Source organism: Eptatretus burgeri, chromosome 2 (genome assembly GCF_056783735.1).
Source record: "Eptatretus burgeri isolate ZD-2024b chromosome 2, Ebu_testis_v1, whole genome shotgun sequence".
Lineage (NCBI taxonomy): Eukaryota > Metazoa > Chordata > Myxini > Myxiniformes > Myxinidae > Eptatretus > Eptatretus burgeri.
The window spans coordinates 134,809,313-134,829,020 of record NC_140962.1 but is presented as its reverse complement, the minus strand read 5'-3'; the positions used below and the strand labels follow the sequence as shown (position 1 = coordinate 134,829,020).

Sequence of the window (19,708 nt, the reverse complement as noted above, 5' to 3'; positions counted from 1 at the left end):
TCAAGGTAGCGTTCTGGGCCCTGTTCTTTTTCTGGTTTTCATCAATGATCTCTCGGACTCTCTGGAAAATCCTCTATTTCTCTTTGCCGATGACTCCACCCTCTGCCGTACCATCTGTCATCCCTCAGACCGGCAAGCAGCAGCTTCTTCGCTCACTGCAGATCTGGATAAAATCACAAACTGGTCCAACACGTGGAACATGTCTTTCAATCCACACAAATCTCACACTCTCACTATGTCTCTTCGAAAGGACCGTTTAGAAAACCCCCCATCCACTTTCTCAACAATCCTCTGGAAGAAGTCTTTTCTTTCAAGCTTCTGGGTCTCACTATCTGCCATGACCTTTCCTGGGAAAGTCACATTTCCAACCTTGCCTCAAAAGCCAGTCGCCGACTGGGAATCCTCCGTCGTGCAAAGTCCTTCCTCGGCCCTCTTGAGCTCCTGACTACTTACAAAGCTTTTGTCCGTAGCCTGATGGAGTACTGCTCTCCCCTCTGGGCTGGTGCTCCTGCCTCCCACCTTTCTCGGCTTCACGCTGTCGAAACCAGGGCTTTTAAGATCATTGGCATCTCCCGCAATGAAGCTGAGTCTTTGGGCCTCTCACTCAATCACCGCAGGTTGGTCGGTGGTCTTTCTGTCTTCTACCGACTCCTCTCCAGCCTTGCCCCCCCCTGCTCTCTCTGCGGTGCATTTGTCCCAACCACATTTCCGCATGGGCGCTCAAGGAATCCGCCAACAACCCCCTTCTGGTAAAACTACCAAAATCACGAATCACTGCTCATCTTCACTCTTTCATTCCTCTTTTTCCCGCCTTTGAATAAACTTCCTCACTCTATTCTTTCCCATTCTTCCCTCCAGGCTTTCAAAACAGCTGTTCACCACCACCTCTTATCCTCCCCCATCCAAATCCTCGATCTTTTCTACCCCCGATAATCCACCCAAGCCCACTTCCTTCAATTCTCCTGCTTTCCTTCCTGAAAGTCCCTGTAATGTCCATCTTCTCTTCGCCATGTTCCCCGTCCCATCCCCATCCCTCTCCCTTCCACAGTTCACCTAATGTGTCTGTTCCCCACTGTTTTGTCCCTTCCACTCCCGCCCCTCTTGTCTCATGCCTCCTTGCTGTGAGTTGTGTGTTAGCTCTCATACGAGCCTCGACCAAGGTATACAAAAAAAAAAAAAAAAAAAAAAAAAAAAATATTGTCAATTTTAATCTTGATGAAATGGAAGATTTCATGTATCCATGGTAACCTTTGGAGAGGGGGGGGTGGATTTTGCAAGTATCATGCTCTGCATGATGTCTTTTTACTTGGCGAAAAAGTTTTTTTTGACAAGTATGTTGGTCTGTAGTTCTTGTTTGTTTGTCTGTCTGTCTGTCCACACAGATCTTTCATATTTTTCTCTCCCACCACTTGTCAGATTGAGAGGAATTTTTCGCCATATGAATGATAACTCATGTAAAATGGTCGATTGATAATTATGGCGTCATTGGCCACATGGTGTGGCAGCCATATTGGAAAAACAGAAAATATTTGAACTTCTGTATCTCTGAAGCTTCACCAAGAAAAAAATTGAAGCTTGGCAAACAACAAGTACTCCTCATAGGGAATATGGTTGATTTTTTTCTTGATATCATAGCTGTATTCATTATGACATCATAATTGCAGATGTATAATGCTTCATATCATACACATTTTATTGATGTACAAACATTATAATTGTATTGTACATACTTTTATATATGTACTCACATTCAAATTGTACATACTGCACATTATAGAGGTACTCCGTTGAAAAGATAATGTGTAGAACTGGCTACCACGAGATGGCATTTGTGGCCGACATTAGCACATTCTGTGCAGACAAACAAACACAATCAAATTAAATGCCTTTCCTCTGGCGAGGGTAATTTTAAAAGCAGACAGGCACAAAGTTAAGTTTTTGCCAAAAAAAAGTGTTATACAAAAACAAAGAGCTTATTTTATATTGCAGAGATCTACAATTATAAAGTCGTCAAAATTCAGCAGAGATTTTCACAAAATACTCTTATCCAAGAACCACATTATCATGACGAGGACAATCCAGCAGCATGGAGAAATCTGTAAGGATGCATTACAACTGTAAAGGGATGAAAGGATAGCTTCAAGTTGTGCACACTCCCATCTGAGCTATCCAGTCCACATTCAAACTTTGACCCAGCTATACACTGTCATCCTGCTGTTTTTCAGGAAGAGCGATGCATCATTCTTAAAGGTGAGCAGTCCCTCAGATAGATGCTCACTGTGCACACTCCCACAGAAAGATATTAACTGGGTGTTTAGTCTGCCTGTATTCTTTGGTTGACTGAACACAACCTACAGCATCCTTCGTGAAGAGTAGGCGAGCTATCGCTGATACCACAAACAAATTACAAATTCCTGCTATAACCCATGAGGACACTGCATCAGCATCACAGCCACCCCACCGCATAACACTGAAGAAACTTGCCACCACATGCTGCATATTAAGGGAGAATAAAATAATACCAAAAGGGTTTAGGCAAAGTGGAAGTCAACATTGGCTTAGTGAGGATGGTTGAGGAGTGCAGTCCATTTAGTAAACGTCTGATGTGAAATCCAACGCGAGAAGTGGAACTGCAAGTTCTCACCTGATCAGATATCCAGAAGTCCTCAAGCGCAAGCTGGAAAATGAACACGCAGTTTATTGCATTTTTAAATGCAATTTATATCAGTCACTCACACCTAGCCTTAAGCACACTCCAGGTTTTGTGTCAGTTTCATAACAGGAAGAAGTTTTGTGGAAGATCAGGAACAGTCTGATGAAGATGGGCCAGAGGAGGTGGCTTTACCCTTAAGATGTCTCACCTTGGTTGGATTCCTGACCTGACTATAAACTGAAGGATGGACGTTTATCAGGCAAGAGGTTGCATTGCATAATCCACCATCAGTTAGATGGACGTTAAGCTGAGTGTTCCAACTGTTATCATTAGTTGAATGTTAGAGATCCCACAGTGTCTTTGTTGTAGAATAGGAGATTTGTCTCCGGCACCAGAAACAAATTATAAATTACTTCCACATTCAAAGTAGATTCTGGCCTACTGATTTGTGTAAGATTATGAACAAAAGGTTCTCCCAATGGACTCCGCAAGATGCATATAACTGAAAAGCTGGTGAAAGTCGTTGATTGCTTTGCAAAAATAAAAGAATAACACACACATGGGTTTTGTAATGGACATTTATATTCAAAATTATTGCATATCCTGTTACTCGCTCACTATTTTACATTTCTCGTTATAACTATTATCATTCCATCTCCTATTCAAATTATGTTTTATAGTTGTTAAAAGATGTTTACAGTAAACGATGACTTCAACATTTGTACTTTTTCTTTCCTCATTACTTGCTTCGACATACAATGCAAAAGTATGGTCTGCAACAAACATGCAACTTCTTGCCTTCAAACAAAAAAGACTCCTTCAAACTATTTCAGAACAAGTTATTTAAAGTATTTTTCAAAGTTTTAATATCTGCTGCAAAATTATTTCATGTGTGCTTTCGTAAACATGCTTTTCATTTCAGGGATTTCTGTCTTCCATGGTGAATATTAAACCTGGTAATAGTTTCTGAACATTTAATAAGACAGTGTGGAAGCCTTATTACATTTCATTCTCAGTTGACGAGAAATGCGAATGAACGTCTCGCGTATTTCTTGTATCCTAAAACCGAAAATCAACGGATTGACAGCAGCAGGTGTAACAACACTAATTAAATCCATGATAAAACTGGCCCCTGGAAGGTGAACAAACCTTTTCAGTCCACCCATTAAAAAAAGAGCAATAAACTGTGCCACGGATGCAAACAATTGTGTAAAGCAGGTGTGCAGGGCTTTCATATTCGCTTCCGTGGATGATTTGCGGCATTTCTGAACAATACACCAGGTGGAGACCAATGCTGTTAAACCAGTTAAGCCATACACAACATATGCAGCAGTGATAGAGTAAATGATTGAAAAATAAGCATTTCCACAAGCTGACTTTGCAACAGGTGAAATCGAGCAAAAAGCATCTTTCACGACAACAGCGACATCACAAAATACCAATTGAGTTGCAACCACAAGAAAACTGATGCTGACTAACACCCCAAAGCTCCAAACCACAATAGCAAGTTTCACAGCACCACCTTTGTTCGCGATCAGAGCCACGTAACTGTATGGCCAAAAAATAGCCCAATGTCGGTCAACGTACATCAACCACGTGGTGAGAAACTGCTGAAACAATGCGAAATATAAACAAAACAGTTGAAACAAGCACTCGCTAAATGAAATCACATGTCGCAATCCAACGATTGCACTCAAATAGCAAGATACTCCCACAGTTCCCAAACAGGTATCAGCGAGTGAAGATAAGGCAATGTATAGCAGCATCGGCGAATTAAATCTGTTATATAAACAAGCCATTATGACCCCGAAGTTGAGAATGATTGAAATGCACATAATGAGAGTAAAAACCCAGAGCACAACTCTCCCTTCATTGTCCAGAGGAATGTCCGATGTATCGAGTATGACCGTGAGAGGCAAAGAGACCACAGCTGTTGTGTTCATTACTCCTGTATAAACACAATCCAACTGTAAGTCATAAAGTTGTTATGGAGACAAAACCATCATTTTTACAAACACATGATTTTTCACTTTCTGCCAGAGGGTTATATTACAATTTATCTCTGAAACTTCACTCCTGAATGTGAGATTTGGGGTTCTAACAACAATTCTCAGTTTGATCAAAGATGGAAGAATGCGTAATCTGGATTTTCAAATTCAAATTTGACATCAACAGAATAAGATGACATAAATTATCAGTTCAATCGTGTAGATCCGATGTAAAAGCTGCTTGTCTGTCGTCAGTCTTAAACTGCAAATTCAGGAGTAATTACTGAATTCATATATAATTTTTTTATGATAACTTTATCAACAGTTCATCAAACATTCCTTGCACTGATCAACATGTAACGGCACACAATGATAGGAGCAAGTAACATAAGAAGCTTCTTTCACATCCTACGCAGGAGCAGATAGGTAATCCAGGAGCAGGTAACGATGCACTCAGGGACAAATGCAATCAGCTGATGTAATAATATTCTCCCTTGATGGGACAAATTGTGAACTTTTATCACAATGAAATCTAAAATAATTTTAGCAGTGGACAGTTACACGATCTTGCTCATACTGTCAATCCTTACACATTAACCTGCATCGTCCTGTTGAGATGTAAATATAGTATTTGCTTTCGGTGATAAAGGATGGAATTTTGTGCCAATGAAACATTCAATGTAAGGTAAAGAAGCACGAATCAAGCCTGTCAGTCGAATGCTGGAATTTACAATGAAGTTAAACCGGTAATTTGCCTCTTGCGTGTTAACGTAAGACACACGAAAACTTGCAGTGCACTGCAAAGTTTATCCACCTGTCCCATTCTCTTCATTTGAAGTAACTAAGTAAATAAATATCTCATTGACACTGAGCTTATTTCCTTACCTGATAACGTGCAGAAGAACTATGTGCTGGCGAGATAACTTTGTTCCGAATTTTGCATTATTTAAATAGTAAACACAACTCCCCAAGCAAGATGCTTTGATCCCGAGGGAACGTCTTGCTCGTGAAGCTTGCTGGATCCTTCTTAAACACTGAATGAAGTGGAAAAAAATGCACCAAACGCCAATACAAGACTTTCCTTTGAGTCTGTTATTTGGCATTCATTGTGAAAATAGTCTACATGGCACTTGAAAGACATAATAATATACCGAACTAGAAGGGGAGCACTCGGTTGAGTGCAAAACCTCCGCCGCCAATACTGCTAGGTCACTCAAGTGAACCTGATATCCTATTCATTCAATTTGACGTCAACAGTGCTCACAGAGTTATAGTTTGCAACTTTCCCTTTTACTTTTAACTTTTACATACTCAATTAATTCGTCATAACTGGATTCCTTGAGACAGAAATTGATTTTACGTGGGTATATCCACCTGAAGTTCCAAAATCAGCCGCAATTATAATTTTGCCATTTTTTTTGTTGTTGGAAATCACTAATAACATGTAGAAATGCAAAAAAAAAAAAAAAAAATCGAAATTTTGTTGAAAAAAAAGTTGCAAAAAATTTTTTTTTCTCTAACAATTTTTTTTCTTGGGGGGGTGGGGTTGGAAATAACTTAAAACATGTAGAAATGCAAAAAAATCAAATCTTTTTTTCAAAATGGCCGCCATATTGGACTCTGGACCAAGTCCAAAATCTAATGGCATGATCCTTGGACCATACCTAATCCCCCCACCAAGTTTCGTCGAAATCCGTCAAGGAGTTTTTCCTTAATACTGTTCACAAACAAACAAACAAACAGAAAGGGGTGAAAACAGTAACCTCCGATCTTCGATGGCGGAGGTTAATATTTCCTGACCAAAAAAAAAAATGTCATGTTCTGCATTAGGACAATGGCCATTGTTTCTGGAAATGTTTTCTGGCTCTCCATCAAATTCTTCATGTGCAGCGGTTGAGCCTCAAGCAAGAACAGAATGACAGAGAGTAAAGAGTTAAAAGCATGCACACATCCAGGAAATGAAAAGGTTGAAAAGGGGACTTCAGGGGGTGAATTGCATGAGGGAATGGGAAGGAATCAGATTCAATGCCATTTTCCAGAGGATCACATCCAAAATCTCATCTCATTATTTTGACAAAAAAAACACCTCAACATCACTCAAAGCCTATTTTGGAATAAAGCAACAATTATATCCACTTTTACAAAATCCCAAGATACTTTTTCATACAATGTCAATGCTCATGGAAGGGCTAGAGCACAAAAAGGAGTAGAACATCAGATATGAGATCAGGACTGTCTCTATGGACATATCTTGAGCTTTTGATACAATCTCGCTTTGCTCTGCAAACTGACAAGTGGCAAATTAAACATGCTATGGCTGGAATCTGTTCTTGAAACCACAGAGAACAAGTCTCCGCAGGGAGCAGGTGGTATCACTGGGTTGACCTTGAGAGGATATGCATTGGCCCGTTGATTTCTAGCTCAGCCAATAGTGGCACGATATTCAACCAACTTCCATATGAATATCTGCAGGGAACAGAAAGTAGGCTCTGGGTCTACCCCTCACCACAGCAGTACCAAAGCAGCAATTAAATAGTGGGATAGTGTGCATGTCATGAAGATGAAACAGATTTTCAGGGAAACGTACATAGATCAATTCAGTCTTGAAGACCCACCATCCCAACTTATAAATTTTGCAACTGGTGCTGTGGCAACTGCCGATGTTCAGGCAAGTCTTATTGGTATTCTAGATAAAGGTGATGCATTGGCAGACAAATTTGTCAAGGAGCAGCTTGTCCCAACTGGAGAGACAGTGACTCCAGCGAAGAGCTTCGATGAGACAATGCCTTTGATCAGGCATCAAAACCATGACCAAAATGACAAAGCCAGTTCAGGTCAGCAAACGTACCATTCAGATGAATGCTGAAGTGTTGTACCTCAGACTTCTCAAAATAAATGCTTAAAGTAAGTACCACTGGAAAGAGTGATGTCGTTTGAGAACACCCGAGTCCCATTAAGCATGTTCTCAGAGGAAGGCATGATACACTCAGGGACAAAAGCCGAGTTTATGCACAAATTGGAAGAGTTACTTCTCGGTGACAAGGTTACATCTGTTCCCGATGTCAACACAGATATCTTGGGCAGTCATGCTATCATTCAGATGTTGCCACTCCGACAGAAGTCTGACAAGGTGTGTTTCAAAGATATAGCCTCAGGATTCATGGACCACGTCCTTCATGCCAGGAACAAACAATACCCTCAAATCTATGTTGTTTTCGATCGCTACTTGGATGATGGCATCAAAGTACATAAAAGAGAGAAGCAGAGTTTGGGAAAGCAGAGAAATGCAATTCACATCCTTCCAGATGTCACAGTTCCCAAAAATTGGAAACTATTTCTCAACAGAAGTGAGAACAAATGAAGAATGGCCAAGTTCTCCACATAATTTTTTGAGCAGAATGGTAATATGAGGCTGTGTGACAAGCAGTCACTGTTTGTTAGTGGAGGCCTGGAAGAGGTTGCCATAAAAATCAATGAGGACTCTGTTTCAAGGGATATCACAGCTCTCCCACTCCAACCAAGAAGAGGCCAACACTAAAATGGTTCTCCATGCTATTCTTGCTGCGGATCAGGGTGCTGGAACAATAGTTGTAGCAAGCCCAGACACAGAATTGCTGGTCTTCTTTGATACATCATCGACCATCTATCCGGGCCAAGGAGATATTCCTGTTGCCTGGTCACAAGGTCAAACAGACTTCTCTGAGATGTTATATCAGGTCAGGTCAGGTATGGGAGCATGTGCCAGAACAGCGCGTCGCTGCGTCCACTTTCCGCCGGTACTCCAGGGGCCTCCGTCTGGCCATCCCCCAGGTAGATGCCAGGCCCATCCCCATCTCCTTGAGATGATGGTCAACCTGCTGCAACCATGAGGCACGTGGTCGGCCCACTGGCCTCCTCCACTCATGAGACTCCCTCGCTGAGAGAATCTGGTGAGCAGGATCAGCGTCAGGAAAACGAGCCACATGTCCATACAGCCGCAGCTGACGCTCACGGACTATGCAGGTAACAAATCTCATCCGAGTCTCTCTCAGCAACCGCTCATTGGACACAAAATCCGACCAGCGATAGCCAAGGATTCTTCGAAGAGACCTGGTACCAAAGGAATTAAGTCTCCGTCTCAGATCCTTGGTCAAAGTCCAAGTCTTGCACCCATAGAGCAAGACTGGAAGTACCAAGGACCTGAAGACTCGGACTTTCGTCCTCCCGCTCAGGTACCGGCAGCGCCACACCCCATGATCCAGTGAATCCATGACTCCCCAGGCCCGACCCAGACGTCTATTGACCTCCGGCTCACAACCTGCGGAGACATGAATATCACTGCCAAGGTAAGTGAATCTATCCACGACCTCAACATCCTCACCACAAACAGACACAGACAGGACAGCAGCATCCAAGATGTCACCGAAAGCCTGGATCTTAGTTTTGACCCAAGAAATCCGTAATCCCAACGGCTCCGACTCCTCATTCAGCACCTCGAGGGCCCCCAAGAGGATGTCTAAAGTCTCCGCAAAGATGACTGCATCATCTGCAAAATCAAGGTCCGAGATCTTGACATTGCCAAACGATGCACCGCAACTTGATCTCTCCGACATCCTCCCAAAAATCCAGTCCATACAAGTGCTGAAAAGTGTGGGGGCAAGTAGACATCCCTGACGAACTCCAGTAACAACTGGAAATAAGTCAGAGATGGTACCACCACACTTTACAGCACTCTCAGTACCAGAGTAGAGTTCAGACATCAGATCGATCAGTTTCGGTGGCACCCCACGAAGACCAAGAATCCTCCAGAGGACATCCCGATTCACTGAATCGAACGCTTTACAGAGATCAACATAGGCTGCAAGCAGCCCCTGCCGAAACTCTCGTCTGCGTTCGGTAAGGACACGAAGTGCAAGGATACGGTCAATCGTTGACCTCTTTGGTGTAAAGCCTGACTGCTCTGGACGCTGGTACTCAAGCAGATGGTGGCGAACCCTATCAAGAATTATCCGAGCAAAGACCTTGCCCGGCACTGAGAGCAGCGTCACCCCTCGGTAGTTGTTGCAGTCTTGGCGATCACCCTTCCCTTTCCAGAGAGGGACAACAAGGCACCTCTTCCAGTCAGTTGGGATGATGCCTGTGTTCCAGGCAGAGCACAAAACTGCATGCAACGACACGAGTGCAGCATTTCCACCAGCCTTGAGAAGTTCAGCATGGATGCCACAGATCCCTGGAGCTTTGCCCCGTTTCAACTGGTTCACCGCAGCCCGTGTTTCCACAAGCGATGGTGGACCACAGTTGATTCGAGGGTCGGCAACAGGGATTGTAACACCCTTGACGTCCAACTCGACAGCTGGGGGATCAGCCTGGTACAACCGCTCAAAGTAACCGGCCCAGCGGGCCTTCACTTCAGACTCCTCTGTCAAGAGCCTACCACTCTCTGCTCGAACTGCAGTGCTCCGAGGGATGGGCTTGGATGAACGTAATGCGCGAATTCCCCTGTAAGCGGGACGAGAATCACCTGTCCACAGGTGATGCTCTACCCCCTCACAGATTCCTCGCACATAGGCCTCCTTGTCCACCCACAGTGCACGTACAGTTTTACGCCTCAGCTCCCTGAACAGCTCAGCTCTGCCATTCAGCCTGGCCCTGCGACTCTGGTCAATGGTATCCAGTGTCCCTTGAGAGACAAAATTCTTCTTTGCCCTGCGGTGAACTCCAAGGCATCCACCGGCAACATCAAGGACGGTGGTCTTGAAGGTGCTCCACAACTCTTCAGGACCCCCCAAAGCACCCAGACCCCCCAAGTGTCCACTAAGCCTGTTCGCAAACTCCTCAGCTACTCTCTCATCCCTGAGCTTGGCAACATCCAGCCTAGGCTGGGATGGTACCATTCTCCAGGATTTAAGGTGCAGCTTTAGAGTTGCTACAACAAGCCTGTGGTCAGTATTGAGGAACTGAGCACTCCAGTAGACCCTGCAGTTCTGGATCATCCTCCAACGACAGTCAATGAGGACATGGTCAATCTCCTTTGCCACACCGCCAGCATTGGAATACCAAGTCCAGCGATGAGCTTGCGGGCGCTGAAACCATGAACCAGCCACCCTAAGTCCATGACTTCTTGCAAAGTCAAGGAACTTAGTGCTATTCTGGTTCATAGTTCCTGACCCATGGGGACCAACACACACCTCATAACCATCCCTATCAGTTCCAGTCGATGCATTGAAATCCCCCAAGACTAGAAGTGTATCTCGTCTGGGGCACTGATCAACCACAGACTCGAGTGTGGCGTAGAATGTGTCCTTCACGGTGAGATCACTCGCCTCAGTCGGAGCATAAATAGAGACCAGGGAAGTGACACCTAAGGAGTGGCGAATCCTTAATCTCATAATACGCTCGTTGACCGGTGTTACCTCAATTATCATTGGGGTCAGCTTATTGGACACAGCTACAGCAACTCCTTGGGTATGGTAACCATCAGAGCGACCAGACCAATAGTAGGTGTAACCACCCACCATTATCTCGCCGCAATCCGGTCTCCGAACCTCAGAGAGAGCTGCAATCCCGATGTCCAAACGCTTGAGCTCAGATGATAACAGAGACAGGTGATCATCCTCTCTTAGGGATAGGACATTCCAGGCACCCACCCGAAGGGACCGCCTCAGGTTAACCCAAGGAGACCGCCGTCTGGTGGACGACACCTCAGCACCACTCCGACACACTCTCCCGCAATCTGACCCAGGGATGTTACCCCGTGGTTTCCCTCCTATCAAAGATTGGGGGTCCCGAAGGCTTTGCCCCAATCCCGTCATCCGGTGAGCTGCCCTGCGAAGGGAAGCTGCACAGGAGGTACTCCCACGGAGTGGGTTTTCAGATTTTTTTGCGTTTTTGCGTTTTGCGGAATGAAGCGTTTTACGGTGGCCGGAGTGCAAATCCTGCCACCAACCTCCTAATAAGAAGTAGCCCAACTGCAGGAGGACGTCCGCAGACACAGTTGGGCACTAGATATGGATGGCCGTTGGCTCACAAGGAGCTCCTCCGCCCTTTGACTGGTTTTGTTTTTAATCCTGCTGGGTATCCATATCCAAACACCCTCTTCACCAGAAAACGTGGTGGGGGAGACGGTTTAGTCGCCGACAACCCGACCATGGAACAGGTTAGTACAGGTTTACATGGTACCTGTAGCAGGTCACAGATCGAACCTGACCTGACAAAAAAAAAAAACCTGACCTGAACCTGACCTGACCTGACCTGACCATGTTATATCCCAGTGCATCATTCTGTTGCATGAAAAACTGACCAGAGATCAGTCAAACATTATACTCAGATTCTACTGAATCACAGGATGTGACAATGTTAATGCATTTCATGGACATGGAAAGTGAACTGTGTTCAGACATGTGATATGGTAACCAGGAAAGTTTCAACCAAAAAAACCCAAGATATTTTTGGATAAAATGTCAATGCTTATAGAAGAGCTAGAACACAAAAAGGAGTAGAACATCAGACATGAGCTCAGGGCTGTCTCTCTGGACATATCTCGAACTTTCAATGCAATCCCACATTGCTCTCCAAACTGTCTTCCGATGGAATCGAAGGCCATCTCCACCCTTGGATGACTGACTTCGTCCACTCTCGTAGCCAACGTGTCTCTCAACGGACTCCTTAATTCTCCTCTCTTTGTCAAAGCTGGAGTACCCCAAGGCAGTGTTCCAGGCCCCATCCTTTTCTTTATCTTAATAATCTTGCTGACTCTTTGGAAAATCCTCTTTATGTCATTGCTGATGACTCCACCATCTGCCATGACATCCCTCATCCTCCTGACACAGGCAGCAGCCTCTTCCCTCTCTTCAAACCTTGGCAAAACCACAAACTGGTCAAACACTTGTTATGTCTTACCCTGCTCCAACACTCTCTCTCTCTCTCTCTCTCTCTCTCTCTCTCTCTCTCTCTCTCTCTCTCTCTCTGTCTCTCTCTCTCTTTTTCTCTCTCTCTCTCTCTCTCTCTCTCTCTCTCTCTCTCTCTCTCTCTCTCTCTCTCTCTCTCTCTCTCTCTCTATCTCTCTCTCTATCTCTATCTCTATCTCTATCTCTATCTCTATCTCTATCTCTATCTCTATCTCTATCTCTCTCTCTCTCTCTCTCTCTCTCTCTCTCTCTCTCTCTCTCTCTCTCTCTCTCTCTCTCTCTCTCTCATACCAAAAACCCTTCCATCTTCTTTCTCACCAACTCTCTTGAAGAAGTTCAGTCACTCAAACTCTTGGGTCTCACTCTCACTGCGTTTCCCCTGACTTCCCCTGCTGTGCACACCTTTATCGCCGCTGACCCCGACCTCCAGTGGTGATGCACTTCGCCCCTCCCCGCTCGCTTTCACAACGAATGTGCTTTCCACATACCTGTCTGTTGTGGCCCTTTCCGGCTCCTCTGGCATGGATTATCATACCTTCTGTGGGGACACGCACACCCAGCACAAATATCCCCCCACACGTACCTCAATCTCCTCGCTTCCTATATCTTTAATTGGTTCCACCAATGCTACACATAATCTACTGTACTTGCTGTTGCTGTCTCCCATATTAATGCCATTTTACTTTTACTCGCCCCATGCCGGTTTCAATTCCAGATATTATTCTAAATTGACCTATCTCTGTGTTTGCCCTTGTTATTGTCACCCCTTCTACTTTGCCCTTGGACTCAACCACCATTTTCAACTTCGTATCCACACGCATGCCTGTCCCATGCTGTGTTACATACGTCGCATCCATCCTGCATTAGCCCGTCATGCTCAGCCTTCATGTCCCACCTCAGCCTGTCCATTATAACCATTATCTGTTCACAGATGGCCATCGTCTGTTTTTTCCTCTGGCATCATGCCATATTTGTTTCTGGGGTTTTCCAGCCTACTACTTCCTGTCACTTGTTACATTAGGGGCATAGCATTAGTTTGTGGGCAATCAGAAGGGCTACCAGGCAGTAAGGGTGATTACTACTCCACTGCACCTCCCTAGCCCTGCACACCCTGACCTGACATACTGGCTAGCTCCGACAAAAAGATTTCACTTTCTGCGTGCTCTGCAATTTCACTTTGCGGCACGATCTCTCGGAACTCGGGTCCAATCCCACTCGATGACACCAATGTTACAGTCGCCAGTCAGTCTGGATAACTCCGGTCTCAACTCAGTGTGTCGCACATCCCCTTTAAATCATAAAAACTATTCACAATCATTAACACTTAAACAAATACGCGTCCCTCAAAACGGATCATCTATGGTAAACAACTGCTTAATGACCTCCGCCACGGAAGGTAAGTAGAGGTTATGTTTTCACCCCTGTTGTCTGTTTTTATGTCTGTCTGTTTGTGACTTGTGAAATCGAAGATTCACAAGTACATTGGTTGGTCTGGTCTGTGATTCTCTCTGTTTGTATGTTTGCTTCTCTGAATGTCAATCGCCTAAAGGTCATAATTTAAAACTGATCTTCACGAAACTTCATGAAATGGTAGAGTTGGTCAGAAGCAAGAAGCCTATTGATTTTAAGGTCAAAAGGTCAAAAGGTCAACATCCGCCAAAAGGTCAAAATCGGCCGAATTTCTAAAATTGTCAATTTTTCGCTGATTGACTTGAAATTTATGCCTTGTGTTGGCTTAATGACTGGAGTGGTGAGCTTGGGATACTAGGGTCCTGAGCTCAAATCCTGCTTCACTGTTGAATTAATATCAGGTGGGGTTGACTTTGCCTGTCATCCTTCCAAGGTTGGCAAAGTGAGTGCTCAGGCAGCACCAATGCTCTGCACAGAGCATGGTCCCAATGGATGGATGGATGGAATTGAAATTTCAAGATGGCTTGCATATCAGGTCTCTGAATTCAACCACCCAATATTTTTTGAGGTTTACATAAGCCAAAAGGTTAACACAGGTCAAAGGTCAACAACTTCGGTGCCACTTCTGAAATCCTCATTTTTCATCCCATTGAGTTGAAATTTGAAGAGGATTTGCATATCAGGTCACTGAATGCAACTGCCATTTATTTTTATGGTCAAATTTGTTCAAGGGATTTCACAAGTATCATGCTCTGTGGGATGTCTTTCTTGCTTGTTTGTCTGTGATCAGGATATCTCGAAATGATACGGATGGATTCGGACAAAATTTGGTGGAGAGGTTAGGTGTGTGACCAGAATGGAATTTTGAGATTTTGGTGAAGATCCGGATCCAGATCCGGATACTAGAATTTTTAAGTGATTCTTCACAATTGATAGATAGGGCCAAAAACTATATATTGCACAATATCTCAATAAGTTGTGGATGGATTCGGACAAAAGTTGGTGGAGAGGTTGGGTGTGTGACAAGGATGAAATTATTAGATTTTGGTGAAGATCCAGATCCGGATCCGAGAATTTTAAAAATTATTCTTCATTGAGTGTTAGACCTAAAACTGATATATGGCACACTATCTCAAAAAGTTGTCGACGGATTTGGACAAAACTTGGTGGACAGATTGCATGTATGACACAAACAAATCCATTCGATATTCGTGAATATCCAGATCCGGATACGTGATTTTCAAAACTATTAAGTGATTCTTCGCCATTGAGAGATAGTGCCCAAAATGATATATGGCATGATGTTTCAAAAAGTTGCAGATGGATTTGGACGAAGCTTGGTAGAAGAGTTGGGTAGGTGACAAGAACAAGCCGAGTCGATTTTGGAGGTCAGGGTCCAGATCCGGCCTATCACTGGGATACAAAACATAAACTGTTCATTCTGGCAGAGGTATGCGCTCTATTGAGTGCTGTTTTAGTAAAACTATGTCCTGATGTTTCAGACAAGGTATCGTGACAGGACAGTCTGTTCGTCTGTTCGTTATCTCAAACCCGGTCTCGTTGAATGAGCAGTAATGGTGGAAAAATGTCTGGCCCAGCGATCGACCCTCGATATGCAAGGAGGAAGAGGAGTATGCTCTGGTGGGAGGGTATGTGACATTGGCAGGGCAAGGTGGGCTTGGCTTCCCTCTCAGTGCTTTAAGTTCAGCCGACTGCGGCAGGTGCATGAGGCTCTCCATGCAGTTATCTCGGGCATCTCCTGGCTTCCCCCCTGCTGGGCATGCCTTTATCCCTCCAGCTATCACCTCCCACCATGACGCACTTCGCCCCCTCCTCTCACGCATGCTATTGGCTCTGGCCCGATCTGAAGGAAGGGCTAGCCTCACAGGGCCCCTGAGCCAGCTTAATCAGTGATGTCAAAGGTTCTGTTCGTCAGGGCCTGTCTTTCCAGCCTAAACTTCTGCCTTATGGCCTAACAAACCCCTTTCTACTCACATTTAACAACAAACGAAGAGTGAGATCATGAAAATATGGTACAATTGGATGTTATGTAATTTTATACACACATTGGGGTGGGTTTCACAAGTCTTGCTATACGAAATAGTGATGCTTTTCTAGCATAGCATTAAATTACTTCACTCTCAGTATGGGAATAACTGCACTTAATAAAACATGGAATATTGGAATAATTGCACTATAATTAACATTTTATTAACCTCTAGGAGCCATAACTGCAACAATACTTTTCCCAGCACTCTGTGAAAAGAAACGCGATTTGGGCATAGCAGACCACTCAGTGCAACATTTTCATTGGGCTCAGGTGACTCGAAAAGCGACCTGGAAAACAGCCATGACACCTTCTGTGGAATGGAGTCAGTGTCTGATAAGATGCCCCAGACACCCAAAAGGCTTATTCCCAGGGCCAGGCAGGCTCCGATGAAGGCTCATCTGTTTGCCGAGTTGCTTTTCATGTCACCTGAGCCCCATATGAATGTTACACGAAGTCGTCTGCTTTGTCACACAGTGACCAGTAATCCAGGAGTGGGGTGTCAGGACGAGGACCTGGGGCCTTTTCGTAGACTTTAGAACTAAATGAAATCCCATCGGCTGTACCCACCCAGTCTTCGGTTGCAGGTAGGATTATATCTGCAGAATCAGTCTGAGCCCTGGGAACCTCTTTGTAGACCCTGCGTTTGTTCCACAGAAGGGGTCTTGGCTGGTCTCTCAATTGCATACCAGAGAGGAAGAGGCTGCTGCTGATCTAAAGGATGACAGATGCAACAGAAAAGTGTGGAGTATTCAGCAAAGTGATAAGCAGGATTTTCCAAACAATCAAAAAGAAAAATATATAAACTAATGTCACCCGCAGGGTGACCCGTATCTTGCCAAAAGGTGACCACATGTGACTTCTTTAAGGTCACACTGAGGTGAACAGAGCTGCTATCCACCAGGAGCAACTCCTTGAGGAATATCTGCCTACGAGAGATTCCAATGAGAATCGTTCTACAGAGTAACCATGAAAAATATGTGTTTGCCTTTTAACATCACCAAATGACGTCATAATGTCTCAAGCTTGACATATCTAGAAAGCACTCATCAAGGTGTTCAATTTGAGGTACTACACGATATGGTTCCTAAAACTTGAAAATTTGACCTTGGGGTCAAATATGTTTGACCTCAGGCGCTAACCATGAAGGTCAAGGCCAATCGCCACCAAAAACTAATCATCTGAGCGCCAGACCATGAACTATATTCCCCTGAAGCTTGAAGACGATCCGATCAAAATTACTCAAAAAATAAGGGTTTCGTCGACTCCCCTGATTTGTGACAAAGTGACCTTGACCTTTGACCTTGACCTTCAAAATTGTGTGCGCTGAAAGGGACCTCTATAGGCCTCTGATATGCGAAGTTACAAAAATTTCCAATGATAACTGTGCTCTGCAGAATTTTTTATACGTGATTACAGACAAACAAACAAACAAGCAAACAAACAAAAAAAAACATACAAGCTGACTAACATGTCTTGCAAAAACTCGTTTTGGCAAGATAAAAAATAAAAATAAAAAAACATACAAGCTGACTAACATATCTTGCAAAAACTTCGTTTTGGCAAGATAAAAATATCAAAAATCAAAAAGATCAACACAAATGAGGATCATGAATGGCCCCAACATTCTGCAGCATTCATCCCATCACTGACTCGACACCTGTGGGAGTCACCCGAATCCCCCACATACCGATCCTAATCCTGGCAGCACCAGCTCTCATACCTTGGATGGCACCAGAACGCATGCTTCAGGTACCCTTGAGCACATCTCGTGCGGTATGGCCTCCCACACTAAGTTGCGAGTTTTTGACCGACCCACCTCCTCTCTACCCCCACCCCCTGCCCCACTCATCAACCGACGTGCTTTATCCATTATGATACAGAAGGTCGCAATGCTCGGACTCAATCCCAAGGATGACCAGTGCAGAAACAACTTCAAACTGGTATCGAGTAAACATTTTTCTCGGGGAATCGCATTTGGCCTGATCATCATGCGGTGAGATTGCAGGAAATGACCAGGCATGCAGCTTTTCAGAAATCATTACTTGTTTCAACAAGAACATAAATGAATGGACCTTCAGCACAATGGTTTGTTGACATGCTCAATAAGTAAATACATGATCAATTAGATAAAATTGCCGACAAAAAACATAATATCTAACCCACTTGTGGCTACAAACACACAGATCCAAACCTTGCACACAAACATGAACCATGTGGGATTTAGGATCAGAGACTTGGGCAATGGCAAACAGGTGAGTAGGATTTTGATGAGGATGCAGGATTGGAGATGGAGAGCCCGAAAAGCCAGCGAGAGTGAGTTAACTCCTGGTCCAGGGATTAGAGGTCAGAGAAGGTAAAGACAATGATAACAGAGCCATGATCTCCACACCTCTCCAACGGCCACAAGCAGCTCAGCCATTTTTGGAAGCCTACAAACCACCAGTGCTCCATGCAACAAAAGCTCACCATTCCACAATATCGAGGGGGGCATCTCTGTCACCCAGCAAATGTGAATGTGCAGCAAATGTGCACACAACCAATCATGCTGTGACTGCACAGGACGTCAGGCTTTGCCATGTTGCCGGCAAGCATGTGCATGCCACCATGTTGGTCTGTCCACAATGCTGTCATTTTTGTCACCCATGGCACCGTCATGCTGCACACAACTTCCCAAATCCCCACCTGCACCGACCCTGTTAGATACGTGGGAAACACGAGACAGAGCATTGTTATTCTTAACCAATATCTAAGTAAGCATTATCGTCATGTCCAGTACTCGGCAATGGAAAATGCAGCTGAAGGATATACTTAATACACCTCAAAATGTCTAACCCTGACATGGACATATCAGTTGCTAATGCCTAATTTCCATAGTACTGCAGCATAGCAAACCAATTGTTCGACTTTTCATAAAAGCACCAAAATTGGTACATATGTTGACTAATGTATTCTGAACAATTCTGGATATGGAGCCACTCGACATTTTGCCTTGGTCAGCTTTGGCGGCCATTTTCCAAAATGACCGCCATTCTACTTTAACAACATGGGATATCTGTCATTGTTATTCTCTTTGTAGGTTTCTCAGAGGTGATAAATACTCCATATGATGTGCATTTACAAAGGAAAACAATACAAATTTCATTTGTGTTGATTTATTTTATTTCCAACCATTGTATTGGGGGAAAAATGGTCATTTTTATGGGAAAATCCATTTTTGCACACAGCATCAGTGACAGGTTCAGAAGTATTTTGTTGTGGTGGTGGTAGTGGTGGAAGTGGTGTTGTAATTGGTAATATTGGTGTAGTAGTAGTAGTAGTAAGTAGTATTAGTGTGGTAACAAGGTGTTTTGTGTGTTGTAAAAGTGTTGACTTCTTGATCCAGAGCCAGTAGACTTGAGCTCAGAAACTCATATTGTACTAGACTGATGTATGCGTGTACCATGTGTTCTGGTAGAATGGTAGTAGACAGTAAACCGTAACCACTTCAAAGTGAAGTGTGCAATAATTTGACTACATTTTCTGAGTTTGTCATTATCACTATTATCAGTTCCCTTTTCAAAATAGAGTAAAGTATGTAATCTATAATGCAATTTTTGTTGATTCCAAACCCATTAAATGTGATGAATATCATTTGACTCGTTCTCCAGGCAATAATGGGTAGTTTTCAGCTAAAAGTTTCAGGAGAGTAGCAATTTACAAATCAAATAATGGCTTTTTTACC

At 44.0% G+C, this 19,708-nt stretch overlaps 1 protein-coding gene across 3 annotated transcripts; it reads right to left on the bottom strand.

Moving 5' to 3' along the window:
• Positions 1-3,217: 3,217 nt before the first annotated feature.
• Positions 3,218-18,688, bottom strand: LOC147033209 (olfactory receptor 4E2-like). Of its 3 annotated transcripts, none has more exons than XM_085859191.1 (3): positions 18,454-18,688; positions 16,555-16,698; positions 3,218-4,601 (listed from the first exon to the last, which is right to left on the bottom strand). In XM_085859191.1, the coding sequence occupies exon 3, from the start codon at positions 4,594-4,596 to the stop codon at positions 3,628-3,630; it is 969 nt and encodes a 322-aa protein (XP_085715317.1). In that variant the 5' UTR covers positions 4,597-4,601; positions 16,555-16,698; positions 18,454-18,688; the 3' UTR covers positions 3,218-3,627. The 3 variants fall into 3 exon arrangements, with proteins under 3 accessions (XP_085715317.1, XP_085715326.1, XP_085715336.1); XM_085859200.1 differs by lacking the exon at positions 18,454-18,688 and adding an exon at positions 18,179-18,280; XM_085859210.1 differs by lacking the exons at positions 16,555-16,698; positions 18,454-18,688 and adding an exon at positions 5,527-5,621.
• Positions 18,689-19,708: the final 1,020 nt, after the last annotated feature.